Raw genomic sequence first — 17,614 nt, forward strand, 5'->3', positions numbered from 1 at the left:
AAATTTCAATTGGTATTAACTTAATGTAAAAGCAATAGTTATCAATAATCGCTAACGCCAAACCTTTACAAAAAAAGGGCAAAAAAAAAAAAACGCGTTCATGAAAACAAAGTCTCCTCATACACTATAGTAGAAGAATCGCTCATTTACGTTCAAAAACTTGTTTCGTGCCCTTCCCTTCATTCTCTTTTATTTAAAAACATCGAAAATTGGTGTTTTTCTTTCCTTTTCAAAATGAGTGTGAGGGTCTCAGGTCTTATTAAATAACTTAAGGTTTTTGGTGTTTAAAATATTCTCTCAGTAGTTTTTAATGTTTCGATATTGATAAGCATATCTGAACTGTTTTCTTCTTATTTTAATACGTGTTACTATTTATTATAGTAATTTAAGTATTATAAACAATCGGCCAAAAGCTCTTTTTAGCAATCCGGAATACCGGGAAATTCAGATATCCGGGATAGCTATGGTCCCAAACTTCCCGGATAATTGGTTCTCTACTGCAGTGTTTTTCAACCTGTGGGTCGCGACCCCCCAGGGGGTCGCGAAGCCTTTGTAGGGGGGTCGCGAGAACTCAGTAAAAAATCAATAAATTTTAAAAAGGTAGATATATTAAGAAAAAAGTCGCGAGAACTCAGTAAAAAATCAATAAATTTTAAAAAGGTAGATATATTAAGAAAAAAGTTTACAAAATGATACTCGTTATGTTATTTATACACATTACACATTAACATACTACACATATCACACATTACCAAAAAATAAAATCTTCGAGTACTCGTTCATTTTAATGTGAAGGTTGCGCTTGATTTTGTTCAATCAATTTCTCCCATCGTGGATCCGTTTTTGCAACATTAAGTATTAAATCGTTTTCCAAATTTAAGCGATTCCTTAGTTTACTTTTTATTTGGGCCATTGATGAAAATGTCAACTCGCACAAGTACGAGGTAGCAAATGGAATCAAACACTTCAAAGCCTCGTTTGTTAATTCTGGGTATTCTGTTTTTCTTTTTAACCAAAAGGTATCCAAATTTTCAGACTTGAATTCCAATTGTAACATCCCATCGGCAGATAATTCTAGCAGATTCTCTTTGAGCTCAGTTGCTAAATTCGCCTCATTTATAGCTGCATTTAAAAACGGATTTAAGATCCATCTTTGCCCAGTGCTATCCGATATCTCTTGCACTGAGAAGTAATGACATAATTCTTTCTTCAAATTATCTAACACCATTTTCATACCAGATATATATGAATTGATGTTTATCTCGCTTCCGACTTCTTCAATGAAAGACTGTGTCGACGAAAATGAATCAAAGTTGTTTTGATTTATAGATGATGACCAGAATTCAATTTTTTTGATAAAGGCATGGAGTTTGTCTTTTGCTGTAATGACATTTTCATCCCGCCCTTGAAGACTTTTATTCAAATTATTTAAATGCTCAAATAAGTCCGAAAGAAAAGCCAGTTTCAAAAGGAATTCCGGGTCAGAAATGAATTCAGAGTAATGTGACTTGGCTTGCTGTAAATATACTAATAGTTCAGCGCGAAGTTCCATAACTCTGGTCAGTACTTTGCCTTTCGATAACCACCTAACCTCTGTATGGTAAAGCAAATTTCGGTGGAGAGCCCCCATATCATCACAAATGAGTCGAAACAATCGAGTCTGCAACGCTTTTCCTTTAATAGAATTTACAATACTAATAATAATATGTAGAACTTGACTGTATTCTTGTGGCAAGGTTTTGGCTGCAAGAGCTTGGCGATGGAGAAAGCAGTGCATCCAACAAGCGTTTGGCATCTGTTCTTTCAGTCTAGCAATAAATCCACTCTTCGCACCAGTCATGGCTTTTGCTCCGTCACTACAAATAGCAATGCATTTTTGTGCCCAATCGATATTCATATCTTGCGTAGCTTCAATGAATATGTCATGCAAGCATTGACCTGTAGTATTTGTGGGAAGTGTCTTGCAAAATAGTATTTCTTCAATTAATTTTTCATTGGATTCAAAACGCACAAAAGCTACAAACTGCGCACAACCCGCAATATCCGTTGATTCATCAAATTGCAAGGACACAAAAGAACTTTTCTTTATTTTTTCTATGACTTGATCACGAACATATACAGTAGAGTCTACTGTATTGGTATATTGCAGTATATTAGTATATTGCCCAGCCCTAATGTACACTATTTATTTATGTGCTTTCTTTTTAAATATTATTTTAACCTTTTTGAGATGGATTGATATTGTTTAAATCTTGCTTTTGTCAATCAGTATTGTTTTTTCGCTGCATGGTGCTATGCATTATCAGTAATGCATAGCATTTCCAATGTCTTTTTTTCTCAAGATATATTGTAACTCCTTCTCTGTCTTAAAACACTATTAATTTTGAGTGTGTGCACATGTTTCTTTTTTTTTTTTTTTTTTGTGTAGATTAATTTATAGTTTTAATAAAATTCTTGATTTTTTTTCTGTTGCGCTTTTCATTCGCAAGATTTATCATTAACTTGCGTTTATCAACATATTTACCTTTTTCAATATTTTCATCCTAGGGAGGGGCGCCACTTTATATTTTTGTCCGGGCGGCAAATCTGCTAGAGCCCCCCCTGGAGTGAGATGCAGCTCATTTTTCTCCTGAAAGAATTACTACCAGAGGTCTCAAAGGTCTTTTAGCCATTACTTTACTTTTTTCTTTTCAATAACTGTGCCACTTAAAGTGATTAAAAATCTGGAAGAGTTATTCCTTTGTTTTTTTTTTTTAGTTGCTCGAGATTTGTCGACCCCTGGCCATTACTATTAGGATTCGCAATATTTTTTTTTGTGATAGATCTTTTGTAGTGAACGGTTACAAAAAAAAAATATTTTTTAGCTATGTAATTTCTAACTTTTCAAGTGATTCCTTAATAAAGCGCTTTCACACGTATATCTTTCATTAACAGAGTAGCATTTTATCATTCTTTCAATAGGTTTGCAGTTAGTTACAACAGGGTTGGCACAAGGGGCATTCCAAGGTATTTTTGACATTTATGTAGAGTCCGTAATGTGACCTTTTTTGCCACAACTTTTTAGTTTACTGTTTGATTAGCATATTATTTTATTTTGATCTTTTCCTACCAACACACCAGCTCAAATTAAAATAATTTGCAAATCAAACGGTAAATTAAAAAGTTATGGCAAATAAAGGTCACGTTACAGACTCTACATAATGTCCAAAATACCTTGGAATGCCCCACTAGGAACTAAAAAAGCAACCAGAGCTATTTTGAAGCAAAATTGACTATGGCGACTATTTTAGCCAAAATAAAGGCACAAACAATTATTTTTCAATCAATTGTAAGAAAACAGCTACTAATTCAGTGAAAAACTGATTAAAATAAATACAAACTTTTTTTTTCCATTCACATTATTTTTTTTAAAGTTTTTAAAAGGCAGAAAATGAAATATAATGAACATATTCACAGTTTGAAATGTGTGATGCTCATCTAATAGTACAAAATTTTTCGATTTTGCAATCTCATTTTTTGTCAAAAGTTAGTGTGCGGTCATGATGTTTGAAAAAAGTTTGCTTCCGCTACTGCTTTTCTTGTTACTATTGCTCGTATTTTAAATAAATGTCAGTAAATTTTTCTTTTTTATATTTTATAGCCTTATTACTTAGGGTGTCCCAAAAGATTTGTCAGAAACAAAAAAAAAAAAAAAAAAAAATCAAACTTAGGATTTAGAAATGTATGTTCTTGGTAGCAAAATATTAAATTAAAACAATTATATCATGCATATCACTAGTCATTGTTGTATTACATTTTTCTTAATTACATTAATAGCTCAGCTCATTACATTTCTGTTTAATTTGAATTTTTAGAAACATGTGCGAAGCATTGATGAGATAGTTACAATTTAATTTTTACAAAACACAGATATTCTTGTGAAAAGTATGTTTTTTTTAGGAAAAATTGCATCCTGTGAGTCATAGAAAGTTACAAGCAGAAGTCATGGAATGTCATGGATTTGAAAACACAAAATGTAGCAGGTACCCTGCATTTTGTGTTGTGATATGCTGTCAAAATTAATGCAGATTTGTCTCAATTTTAGTAAATCGCGAAAGAGGAAAAGAAAGGAGAAAACACCGCGGGAAGAGGTTCCAATGCTTCATAAAAAACTACAAGTTTGTCTTCGTGATGTCAAAGATTCAAGTGCTCAAACAGGTATATTCATTCTCAGTTTGATTTCATGAAATTATTTTAAGAGTTCTTGATCAGGGTGTTTTGACCCCTGTACAGCGAGCACCTCCATTAACAACCAATTTTCTAAAGCACCGGTTTTGGAATGTGACCTTTCGTACATTTTGTTAAAAATGATATATTGAAATAGTAATGAACAAAAAATTTGTTGCTTAAGAAATCACAAACGTGTGTGTCTTCTTAAACAAAAAGTCTTCTCATTACCTTTTAAATTATTTCTTTTTTTATGAAATATAGTAATTGTCATGTGCAGGACAAAATGGCCATTTTCAGAGGAATGGCCATACACATATTTTTTTTTTCAACAATTTAAATTATTATTTCTTAACAACTGGGATATGTTTCCTTTACATTGGAACCTCTGCATTCAAAACCTACAGTTTGTTTTGTCTTTGTTCTATCAATAGAGCAAAACTTAAGTAATTAGGGTTCCAGTCCCAATCCCGAATCCCCCCGGATCCCACATGATATTTAGTGGGATTGATCTCGCAGGATTAAGAGCAAAATCCCGCAAGATTTCTGATCCCGCAAAGATTTTCCATGCAAGCTTTTTTCAAATTTTGCCCCTCATAAAACAAATTTTTTCACAAGTATCATCAGAACTTTGAATCACTCTCCTCGTACATCTGCAAGAAGAACAAGAAAAACTTTATCTCATATGTTGAACGGTTTAATTCAGTATTTACGAACACAGTAAGAATGGAGTATATTTCTTGTGGAATGAGTTGGTATTCTTGTTCGAGGTTTCGGTTTTCGTTCGATCAGATAGGGGGAACATGCGTAAAAATTACAAACGTTTTCGAAAACCATCACTAAAATTTTAATCCCAGAAAAGTGCTTTAGAAACACATCAAAAAATTAAGAAAGTGTATTGCAGATTGCAAAACTCATTAGAATTGTTAAAATGCTGTATTGGAATTCTTTTGCAAACTTAAGGAATGCACTCAAAATCTTTACGTACTAAAAGTGCACAATATTTTTTCTCCAAAGAAGAAAGCAGTGAAAAGCCAGACATTTATATTCTCCAGCACTTTTACTGAGGCTAAAACTTGATGATACCAATCATTCCCCCCCCCCCCAGCTGTAGGGAATCAAATGCACTTATCAATGACCAACGTTAATTAAGCAACAAGGTGTGCAAGTTATGTTGGATATAGCGAGATACGCAAATCAAATAGGCATTGTTTGTGTCAGAAAAAATTTGCTATTGTTGAACAAAAATGAACCATGACCTCCATTAGAAAAGTGATAAAGTTTATTGGGGATCTTTTGTTAAATGTCCACAATTATTTCATCCTTGTAAAACCAAATGCAATGGAGCCAAATCACGTGTTTTCATGAAGCACGTTATTTTTGCGCAAAAATCTTTCCCATCCTATACAAGCGATAACAGTATTTCTTCTTAAAAAGCAAAACTTTTTCTAACGGACATTAAAATCTAACTTTCTGGAGAAAAAAATCAATCCCACGGGATTGACTGCTTACAATCCCGGAATCCTGCGAGACTGAAATCGGCACGGGATTGGAAACCCTATAAGTAATGCAACAGCAAACCACAAGAGGTTGACTTTGGATGTCTCGCACATGACACATACAAATAAGTTCAGTAACAAACTTATTTGTTAAAAATAATACTGTGTCAGGAGTATCTTTTTATCAAATGTAAAGATTACAAAATGTGCTTACTCCTGTTGAATTAAAATGTTAAGATATATAACAAAATGTTGTTAAAATGATCTAGTCGGATTGTCCCGCACGTCACGGTGGAATGGCCCTCTGGGAGAGACCATCGAAACCTCTCCTAATGACCATCAAATTGTAAAATTCAGCACCAACAAAAGAAGGAATTTTCTGTGAGACAAAACCGGATGCGAGATACTGGAAAGAAAGCAATAAAGCATTTTTGTCTGGCCAGTGGGCACACATGTGTGTTTTCTCGCTTACGAAAGTAGAAATAAACCAGAGTAAGGAGGTAAAACTATTGATCTAGGTGTTATAATTGGATTCTTTTCATACCCCTCTGTTTAGAGCCTCAAAAATGTTACAAAAAGGAGGGCAATTTTTTGCACCTTTGATAAGTATGATGACACTTGCAAATCTCGCTGCAAGTCAGGCGCGCGTCTGTCATTGTTAGAGGATGAGGACAAGCAGTTTTTCAAAAGGTTGTTCTCGAATTTCAGATCTTGCTTACGAATAGAACATGGGCATTCCTAATCCTAGGTCATTTTAATGATCAGAATCTTATTTTTAGTTCATTTGAATAGGTGATGAATACATGAAGCTCAAGTTGTACTCAAATCACACCAATGGTAGAGACATAAAATAATTAATTTTTGTGGCTAAAATCCGAACTAGAAACAAAAGTTGTTTCAGGAAAGAAGACGTCTGAAGCAGACAAATCGTGTCTCGTCTTTCAAGCAAATCAGTACCTAAATAGCACAGCTCGAAAATTATATTGCCCGACATGCCCGGGGCATGTAAAAGTTCTGATTGGGCGCGAATCTTTTACCTTTGCATGCCCGACTGTTCATGTAATTGTTATAATTTTTTGATTGAGTATTGGTAATTTTAATGGCGACTTATTATGTGCTATTTATTTAAACTTCTATTTCTGTTTTACATTGAAGTAATTCTTGTATCAGATATAAAGTTGTTAAATTTTAGATGTAAGCAATATATTTGAGAAAAGAAACATTTTAGTTTCTCTACTTAATTATATTCTTAATATTCTTTATGTAATGTAAACAGAACATACACCATTTCTGTTGATGTTGTTTTTTTTTTTTTTTTGCATTCACAAAACCCATCTCTTGGAGCGAAGAACCTCCATGAATGACCACTTTTTTGAAGAACGGAGAGTGATCGCTCCAGAGAAGTTTCACTGTATTAGCTTGTTAGTAGTTGATTAGTTCATGTGGTTGTGACTAGATCAGGGTTTGCCGATATATTGTTGCCTCAGAGCAACAATAAGATATCTTAGTATTATTTCTTTGATTAGCTATCTTACTGTTGCTCTGAGGCGAGGATATATCAGTCGATATATATCATTATGTATTGGAAAAAATAAAAACTCAATAGCTTTCATTTTCAGACAGTAAAGTTACATTGTATTATTCTTCTTTCAAAAAAAAAAAAATCAATCGCGTTTGAAAGTTGAAAATTTCAATTAATACTTCAAGTTTCAAAAGCAATCTAAAATAGGAAATGTAATTGTTATGGTTAGACACACATTACCCAATATTATTGGTTGAATGACAACTTGACTACTTATTTCTGTTGTTTGATCATGAAAGTTCTCAGTTATAAAACAAAATTTTTTTTTGTTCTAATTAATCTTACCTTTAAGTGTATTTCTGTCAAGCAGATGTATGGATAGCATATATTTCTTAATGCTTAACCCTTTATATGTTCCAAGAAACACAGTGCTATTAAAAAACCCTAATTTTATTCATAAAAAAATCAAATTTTCCAATTTTTCCCGAAAAAAACCGGTTTTTTTCCACCATTTCAAAATTTCCAGAAATTTTACATCTCTATACATTACTAATAATTTTATGAATATAAAATACAAGTAAAAAAGGAATATAAAATTACTTTGTTAAATTAATCATGTATAATACATCATAAAAATATAGTACATAAATTTTTGGTTATTTTTTTAATTATAAATGAGCAATATTACTATGATTAAAATACTTTTTGTATTAAATACAACAGTTGAAAAAATAAATATCGAAAATATCAAAAAATCGTGATATTTTCAAATTATATATCATGATATATATCATGATACATATCGACTGATATATATCTGCAAACCCTGGTAGTTAATGATAGTAATTTTAAAAAATGGCTACTATTTTTTTAATCCCCGACACACAAAGGAAGATGGGTTATAAGTTTGTAAGTTTGACACATCTGGCACTCTATCGCCTACACGAATAGACCGATTTGGAATTATTTTTTTTGTTCAAAAGGAGAGTTGATCTAGTTCAAAGCTATCAAGTGTTCTTAGCTAGGTTGCTTCTCCGGATGACATTAATTAACGGAGATATTTATTAAAACCTCTAAAAGATTTTTCATGATTTTTGCACTAAAAACATGTTTAAAAATTTAGTACCAAAATAAAGAGTAATTTCTGTCTGTGTCTGATAGAATGTGTTTGGAACTTCAATGTTGTGTAAAATTTGAATTACAATGTTCTTTTAAAGCAGATTTTAAATAGGCTGGTATTCATGCCATTGGTAACCGAATTCATCGTTAGCTGACAAGGAAAGAAAGCATAATGATTTAAAACTTTTATCTGTTGCCAGTTTCTATTTGTTAACGAATAAAATACTTGTAACTGACCTCATTAAAACGTCACTCGAGGGGCTAAAACTTTTTGACTACTTATGCGTAGTAACTACTTATGTGGAGTGGGAAATTGTGGAAGATTAAAAAAAAAAACTATATAAATTACTGAAATACTTGTAACTGTATACAGTCGACGCTCAATATAACGACCACACATTATAAAGACCGTCCCATTATAACGACCAGTGGTAGAAGTCCCAACTTTGTTCCTATAAACTCTATGTTAATTTGCTTTCGTTATAACGACCGTTTTCTATCGTCTACTCCAATACAGCGACCGAATCAGCGAACGCTATTTCTTGTGTTCTTTCCAATAAAACAAATTTGTAGCTTAAAATGACATTGATTATTGTTTACGGACATCTGCCTGAAGTTTTCAATGTCAAATCCAACTTTAAGAGGGGTGGGGGGGGGGATTACCGTTCACCACAACTAGCACAGAAAAAATAATGGGAGGAAAAATCGAGAAATTTCCAGATTCCTAAGAAAAGGGAGTTGACAGATGTATTGATAGTTTGGTGTTTGAATTGAGTGGTTTTAAAGATTTGTGGTTCTTGAGGCACTTTTAAATGTTTCTTTGAAAAGCAAGAGAAACACAATTTATCACCTACATCTGAAACAGAAAATAATGTTTTGCAAAAATCATGTCTGCTAAAAAGGCAGACCTCTGTTTCTGGTTTTATCTTAAGAAATTGTTGTGGTAGTAGTAGTAGTAGTAGATCTGAAAGTGTGTAACATTTTCCTCCCTATATTTTCTACTTTAAAACTTGTTTAATATTCTGTCATAATATTTTGCACACTACTTTTCTAAAAATTCCTATGATAAAAAATATTTGGGCATTTACTTGGGCATGCATGATGACGGTGTACATTTTTTAAATTTATACCTCTTATAACGACCACTCGTTATAAAGACTTTTTTTCTCTGGGACGGAGATGGTCGTTATATCGAGCGTCCACTGTATAAATTGTATATAAATTACTGAAATGAAGCGGTAGAATTCAGTGAGAAAAACAATAGCTTATAAAATCAATTTCTATAAATAAATGTGAACTTAAAAAAGAATAAAACAGGGAAAGAAACATGTTATAGTTTCCATGTTTTATTTACTTTTATGCTGCATAAAATTCATAACAGTTTATTTTTATGCACTTATGATACATTAAAGCAAACCGTCAATGTTGACTGATAAAGTTGTTGGTTATTAAAACTATCTCTCTTCCAACATACTTCAAGCTTTAAACTCTGTATTTTTTGTGCCTTGAACGGATGTTAAATCTGAAAAACTTTCTCTGGGTGTTAGATTTTGTCTGTCTTACTGGGTGGACGAGTTTGATTCATATTCTCAACACTAGTCGGAGTCACAGCAAGAAGTATGCTTTGAATTATCAGAAGCGAGGATTGAGATTTCAAAGAAAAATGACTATCATATAGCATTTCAACTAAGTCTGACGCTATTTTTTAAAATCCAATAAGAAAAGAGAATTTTAGAAAACAAATTTTCAGTGACTAGTTAACCCGGGTAAAACTAACTTTGGCGACCAATTAAGGAGGAGCATTTTACATTACTTTGAATAAGACTTTATCGGGACCAAAGGAAAAGGACCACTTAAACGGAGTGGCCACTTATCCGGTTGACTACTTAATGAGGTTTTACTGTATTATCCGTTTTCATGAGAAGGCACTTTGCCACACCTCTTCGAATGCAGAGTTCCATTTTACGCGGGGGTGATCGGTAACATATCCACTCGCTTCTAAATGAGCCAACCAGACAACTCAGGGGTAGAAGTGATCGACTTGTCGCATATAGGACAATTTCCACAAGAAATATAGGACAAATATAGGACACATTATATGAATAGATTCGCTATGAAAAAAGAAATAATACATATATATATATATATATATGTATATATATATATATATATATATATGTATTATTTCTTTTTTCATATATATATATATATATATATATATAATATTTTTTCATATATATATATATATTTCATATATATATATATATATATATATATATATCTTAACATATATATATATATATATATATATATATATATATATATATATATATGTTATTTAGTTATTCGTATCAATGATTTTGTTTAAAAAAAAAAAAAAAAAACCCTCAAACAAAATTATAACTTACACCTGAAACGACTTCCCTGTAGTTGAAAGAATAATTTTTGAAAAAACAGTGTACTTTATAGACAAAAAAAAATTTAAACAAAGTGAAATCTATTGATAATTAATGCAGCAACTCACAAGTTTTGCAGGGATAGAAGTGTCACAAATATAGTTCAGATTAATAAAAAAAAACCGTCTTTGTGTTGAGAACTAACCGGAAATAACCAATGCTTTGTAGCACAAATATACAGATATTTTCCGCTATAAAATTCCACAAAAAGAAAAGATTACAAAAAGAACATTAGAACATTTCGATCGGAAAATGCACAGAACACAAAAATATACCAGCGAAAACAAAAACACGCTGGAAAACAAAACAAACGGCTGTTGCCAAACACAAAATTCTAAAACCGACTTCAGACTTCGTTCTCGAAACTCCACCCACTACAGTGACATCATATTGCTGTAGCCAATGAGAGAAGATGCTTGTTGCAAGATTTAGTCAGTTGCGTTTTTTAATTTGAAATTCGTTTGCTCACGTACTTTCGACAAAAAATCCGAAGTCAGATCGTTTATTTACTGTTGCTTTAAAGAAATAAATTGGATAAAAAAACAGGAATATAGGAAATATAGGACATTTTCCAAAAATATAGGAAACATAGGACGATTTTGATGCTTTTTTTGAAAATATAGGATATATAGGACCACTTCGACCCCTGACAACTTCAACTTGGCTGTGCATTTTAATGTGAAAAAAATCTGTGTCCTTTACATCATTTGCTTCACTTGTCTGTTGGCATTTTAGTTATTCTTATGTTTTAAAACTGCTGCTTTTACAACAAAATGCCGTGATCCGAATATACCTTCTTTCGAAAACAGCAAAATAGAATCATCAGTTAACACATTACAAACGAAGAGTCAAGTGCCCGCTTGTGAAAAACGAACAATACTTGTAATTGATTTTTAATCGTATGTAAGGCTTTTCAAAGGATTTTAATTTTCCAACCTAGGATTTCAGATCCACATTTGCGACTGAGTCGGTTTTCTTTTTTAAATTTTCGTCTGTACATTTTTTTAGATAGTATCGAAATATTTGGAGTTATTATCATCTATACTCAAAAAAACCCATTTTAATGAAAGTTAGCAATTAATGTTTAAAAATTAATGAAATCAAAAAATTTTATTTTCAGATCCCATTAGGCTGGAAAGTCTTAATGACTCAATTAGCGAAGACGATTTGATTATAAAGATGAAAAAGATGAGCTGCTGGAATACAAAAAATATAGCTGCAAAGAAACTTATGCAGAAAACATTCAGTGAACGACAAAGGTACATTTATTCAAAGAGACCGCCAGCTAAGATGACGAGAGAGATTTATCCTCTATTGTTTTCATTAGAAGAAGTAAGTGTATTAGTCAGTTTATGTTGTGTTCAACACCAGCTTTTTAAAAGAATTCTTTGATAAGTGGAAACCTCTCTCACCTATACAAATAAAATAGAGAATATGTATGTATGTTTCCTATACAAATCCACAGTTTACGTTGGATCTTGACCAAATTTGGCAAGGAGGTACTTTAGCCCACGAGAAGGAACGAAGGGGGTTTTTCAAATGCCAAAAAAGAACCAAACCATTCGAATTTTAATTTTAGGACCCCAAAATGGCATTAAATGGCTCTTTCAAATAATTCTTAAATAATTATCCAATCAGTTTGATTTTTGCGCCATTCGGAAGCATGCGAAAAACACCCATTGAGTTCACTCATTTCCTTCGAATTGCAAAAAAAGGCTATAAAATCACCAGGGAAATAGTTAAAAATCAATGCTAAGCCTAATGGAACAGAAATCTATCGTTTGCGTGATCTCATTTTAAATTAGCGTGAAAACAATTCAAAAGGTTAGCACTATTTTTTTCTCGGCTGTGACGAAATAAAATTTTGTTTTCGTTTTGAGGTAAAAATTTCCCTTTTTATTATTTGGCGATTTTTCTTCTTTCCTTTTTAGGATTTTAGGTGTATTAATGGAGGGTTGCGTTTAATTTTTTGGGAACTTCTGATTTGCCGTTTTCCTTCTTTGAGAATGATTATTTTGATGGGAAATTTTGTAGTATTTTTTCTCTAATTGAAGCCTGATTGTTGAACATGCGTCACTTGACAAAACTTTTATTTTCGAGGTAGACCGTGTAAAGCCGGGTAATGCAGCTAGTAGTAAGATAAAAAATATAAAGTATCCGCGCAAACAACTCTAAACTATCTGCAGGTATTTTAAACAATTTTCAGTGGGTAGGTAAAATTTTCAGTAATACAATAATTATTTTGTTTTCAACTATGTCTCATGAAAGCAAGAGATTAATTTCATTAATTTAACTACATATTTTCAAGATAACCACCGTTATTAATTTAAAAATTTTGAGCAAAGTATATATTTGCAGCAAAGGTATCTAAACAGTGGCAAATGTATCTATGCATGATGTGCTTGTGTGTGTCTACATTATCTAGCTATGCCCTCTTTTAGTATCCACTTTTTTCATGGAACCCCTGGCTCGTCTTCAGTAATATAGTTTAAGTGCAACATTCAAAAATGACTAACTTGCAATCAAAAAAAAAAATATTCCAAAAAACACTTTTTGTCATCAAAAAGTAACCCCCTTTTTTAAGGATTTTAATTAAATGTCATTTTAATAAAAGTTTCGCAGTCTTGTTCTTTAAGGGAGGAACCAGTTTGGCAGGCCAAAATTTTAGTGTTTTTCATGAATTTTTTTAACAGGAAGGAACTAATCAGAATCGGCTTAAACTTGGAGAATATTTTATTCATCTTTTAAAGTACATCTTGTTATTTTTTCCAGTCATTTCCACCAGAAATAGTGGAGTTAGAAGCTGCTGCCCATTAGAGATGAGTTCGGGCTCATTTTTGAGAGCCCAGGCCTGCCCGAGCCCGAAAATTTGTATCCGAGCCCAAGTGATATTGTCTCGGACCAAAATCCGAGCCGCCCGAGCCCGAAGGAAACTTTCTTGTATCAAAAATCGAGCCTTTCTACAGTCTGACATGATCTCTCTGTTAATGAAAAATGTTACATCAAATGTTCTTCATTAACAGGGATAAGTTTCTAAATTTTCTTAAAATGCTCCACTTCAAATGCATTACTGAAGGACATATTGCAATAATAATCGCAAAAAAACAATATAAATAAGCGTTAATTTTTTTGGGGGGGTGGGAGAAATTTGACATTGATTGAACTGATTTAAATGTTCCTTTCATTTTCTCACAGTAGAAAAATGTTTATTTGCTTTGAATTTTTATGGAGATTGGCGATTGAATATCTGCTTGAGCCCGATCCCTATTTTCGGTTCTAGAGCCCGGGCTCGGGCTGAGCCCATCTAATCTCTACTGCCTATGGGTGCTCGCCATCAGGGCTTGTTGCTGGTGGGCATCAAGGAAGCCACAATTTTTATCTTTGTGATCATTACAATTCTTCTCTCTCCCATACAACATATTTCCTTAGAATATGTACCTACGTAGGTCATTCAGAAAGTTAGTTGCACTACTTTGTAAATATGTTCCGTCTAAGGCAAATTTGATGGAACTCTGTAGCAACTCTTCAGACATGTACCTTTATTGTGTGACGTAGCAGCTTCCCCAAGGATGGTTCAGTTTTTCTGATAATCAGTTGCAAACATGTCTCAACAGCTGCAAGTAGGTCCAAATTGAAAATGCGTGCAGGGATTCAATTTTGTGGGCAAAAAAATGCAACTGTACTGAAATTTATGGGCTTCAGCATGAATTGTATGATAAAAATGCAATATCACGTCAAGTTGTCGGGGAAATGGTGCAACATGTTTGAGAATAGATGTACAGATGTTGACGATGCTGAGCGTGAGGGAAGACCCAAGTTTAGGTGGGAAGTGTGTGATCACTCTCCGTAGCCACCTAAAACTTTCACATCCTGACTTCCATGTTTTTTGGTCCCATAAAACAAGAACCTTCAAAGAAACTATACCATTTGGATGCCGAAGTGAAAGCTGAAACCCAACAATAGTTATCGACATTGGATAGGATTTCTTTGCAGAAAACATCAAAAAACTTGTACCACGTCTCAACGAATGCTTAAATAATGGATGTGACTGCGTTAAAAAGTAGATTTTGAATGAAACTTAAGGATAACAATACAGTTATGGTAAAATTTCAATCCTATTTTTGTTTTCTTGAACAGTGCAACTAACTTTCTGACTGACCCTCGTAATTTTGGTCAAAAAAGTTTAAAATTGCATCTTTTTGAGGCACTTGATTACAATGTGATGTATTTCTACCATTTTTTTTTTTTTTTTTTGCATTTCTTGTATTAAAAAAGATATTTTTATTAATATCATCTCAGAGTTAGGTTCATATAGTGTTTAATTGAATCAAGAATATTCACACAAATTTTCAGAACGATTGGTCAAAAACTCTGAGCTAGAATGTCCACCAGTTGGAAAAAAGCTGTTTCCAGAAAAACACATTTGGAAAAAAAAAAACTTCTGTGAGCGTTTTCAAATCTTCACAGTCACTTAAGTGCTCACAGTATTGGAACTAATCAGGTTTTTTTCACTGGAATTTAGGAAAAATATTCTTGAATAGTTTTTACTAACATATTATTAAATTTAAAAAAAGTGGATTTTTTGACCCATTTAAGCTGGTTTCCCCCCTTAAGTAACATAGTCACAGGTACACATTGACAACACAATTAGTTTTTCAATCCAAAATTTATTCTCATGTTTTATCTGCTGCTTATTCAGAAAATGCTTCACTCAGAACTCATTTCTGCCGAATTTTTTAGTGACTATTTTGAATTTAGAAAGGAACGCAGAAGTAATAAATAACATTAGTGTTCACAAATATTAATTTTCAAATGCTTTTCTATCTCATAAATTGAAAAACAGTATTGCCATCATTTGTGCTCAAGATTTCATAACTTATCACCAACTTTTGATTGACTTCAGAAAATTTTAAAAGAAAGCATAACCAATCTGGAAGTTAATAGATTTTTAATTGATTTGTGAATCACAGAAGTATTGCTTGTTTGAGTGAGGATCATTCATTTAAAGCAAGTAATACTTCCATAGATTTATCATGGTACCAACCCAATCTTTCTGATTTCCTTGCTAAATGCTGGTTCTCATTAAATCAAGGCTCGTTATAAGCAAATTCTGTCAACCCCCGGTTTGAACTTGCCCTAACTAAAAGCAGATGTTACAGGTGCATTTTCAAAGCACACAATGAAAGATTTTCATTTTAAAATTGTTTTTTCTTATTGTTTTATAGTAAAATTATAATCAGAAAATGTATATTTTGATGAGCAGTACACTTCTAATGATATCCTGTTTGACTAGAAATTAAATAAAGTTCTCTTAAATTCTACATAGAATTCCATGTAAAAGAAGCGTTTTTGCTTCATTGAATCAAAATTGTTTTTTTACAAACATGATTCATGTAAGCGGTGGTCACTGCTGTAGTACTTTCTGATGACTTTCGAAATGTGCTCCGAGGGCTTACTTTCTTGTTTGGGTGTTTCACTTTCACTAATTCCTGTGGGCATGAAAATTCATTTGCTCTCACATCTGTTACTCTTCACATTGCTGTGACTTCATGCAATGTAGAATGGTACTGATAGTGGCAGTTTTTATTACTTCCTTTTACAAAAAAGGAAGTATTGTATTTGCAAAAAAGTTTTCACTCAAAAATCTACCTTAATTTCCATTTTACTCACCCCCGAATGAATGTTGGGGGGTTTTTTTCGACTCGACCACACGTGGATATATGACTAGGAACGTACAGACACCCGAAATATCCATTTTGACGATCCCCGAGTTAATTACAACGAGTTTTCTCGTGACGTCTGTATGTACGTATGTATGTTGCATAACTCAAGAATGTTAAGTCCTAGAAAGTTGAAATTTGGTTCATAGACTCTTAGTGAGGTCTAGTTGTGCACCTCCCATTTGGTTGCATTCGGGTGTTTCTAAAGGGGTCTTTTGCCTCTTTTTGGGGGAGAAATCATTGTTAATTTCGATGTAAACTCAAGTGGTGTTATAATTTGGTGGACACTTGGCGATATATCATCCGTCTTTTGGTCGCCAACTTGGCGACAAAGTTTGTCATTTTTTAAAAAAATTTATTTTTTTTTTTTAAATTGGGTTTCAATTTGGCCACTGTTGGTGATATTTAATGAGTAAACTACTGAATCACATTAAAACTGCCAATAATGAGAAAATGACATTAAATTGGAGTATAAGGAAGTCATGTGATGCGCACGTCAGCTCGTTTTGTATGTGTGCTTCGAACATACAACATCCTACACTATATAACCAAAAGCATTAGGACACTTTCAAAAATTCACATTTTTACGGATTTCTCGAGAAATGAAAGCCCAATTGCTCTGTAATTTTTTTCACATAAAAGGTATACTCCAGCCGCCATTTTCCAACAAATCTTAAGTCTACTACTAGCTGTGTCGCCCGGCTTTGCACGGTCCACCTCGAAAATAAAAGTTATGTCAAGTGATGTGAGTTTAATACTCAGGCTTGAACAAAAAAAAAATCAGTAAAATTTTGCGGCAGATTGCGGAGAAATAACCAAAAAGTAAACATTTGAAATCCTCCGATTACAGGAAAAGCCTTTAAAACAAAAACAAGAATTTTACTTGTTCATATTTGAGAAAAAAATGGCAACAGATCTTTCATCTCAATGATTTTCTTCACGCTATAAATTTTAATAAAAACATTGTTGCGGAAAATTGGGATGAAACACTGAATAATAATTTGAATGGAGGGAAACCTTCAAAAATAGGGATTTTATGACGAAATCTAAGTGTTATAACTAATAGTTTTTAATTGATATCTCTGCTAATTA

General features: G+C 32.7%; 1 protein-coding gene across 1 annotated transcript in view; it reads left to right on the forward strand.

The window, feature by feature from the left end:
* LOC129229739 (uncharacterized) overlaps positions 1-17,614 on the forward strand; it is a 177,010-nt gene that overhangs the window by 137,119 nt on the left and 22,277 nt on the right. Inside the window, exons 4-5 of the mRNA XM_054864107.1 lie at positions 4,085-4,197; positions 11,923-12,134. Coding sequence (XP_054720082.1) covers positions 4,085-4,197; positions 11,923-12,134 — 325 coding nt within the window. The remainder of the gene's footprint in view (positions 1-4,084; positions 4,198-11,922; positions 12,135-17,614) is intronic.

Source organism: Uloborus diversus, chromosome 9 (assembly GCF_026930045.1).
Source record: "Uloborus diversus isolate 005 chromosome 9, Udiv.v.3.1, whole genome shotgun sequence".
Lineage (NCBI taxonomy): Eukaryota > Metazoa > Arthropoda > Arachnida > Araneae > Uloboridae > Uloborus > Uloborus diversus.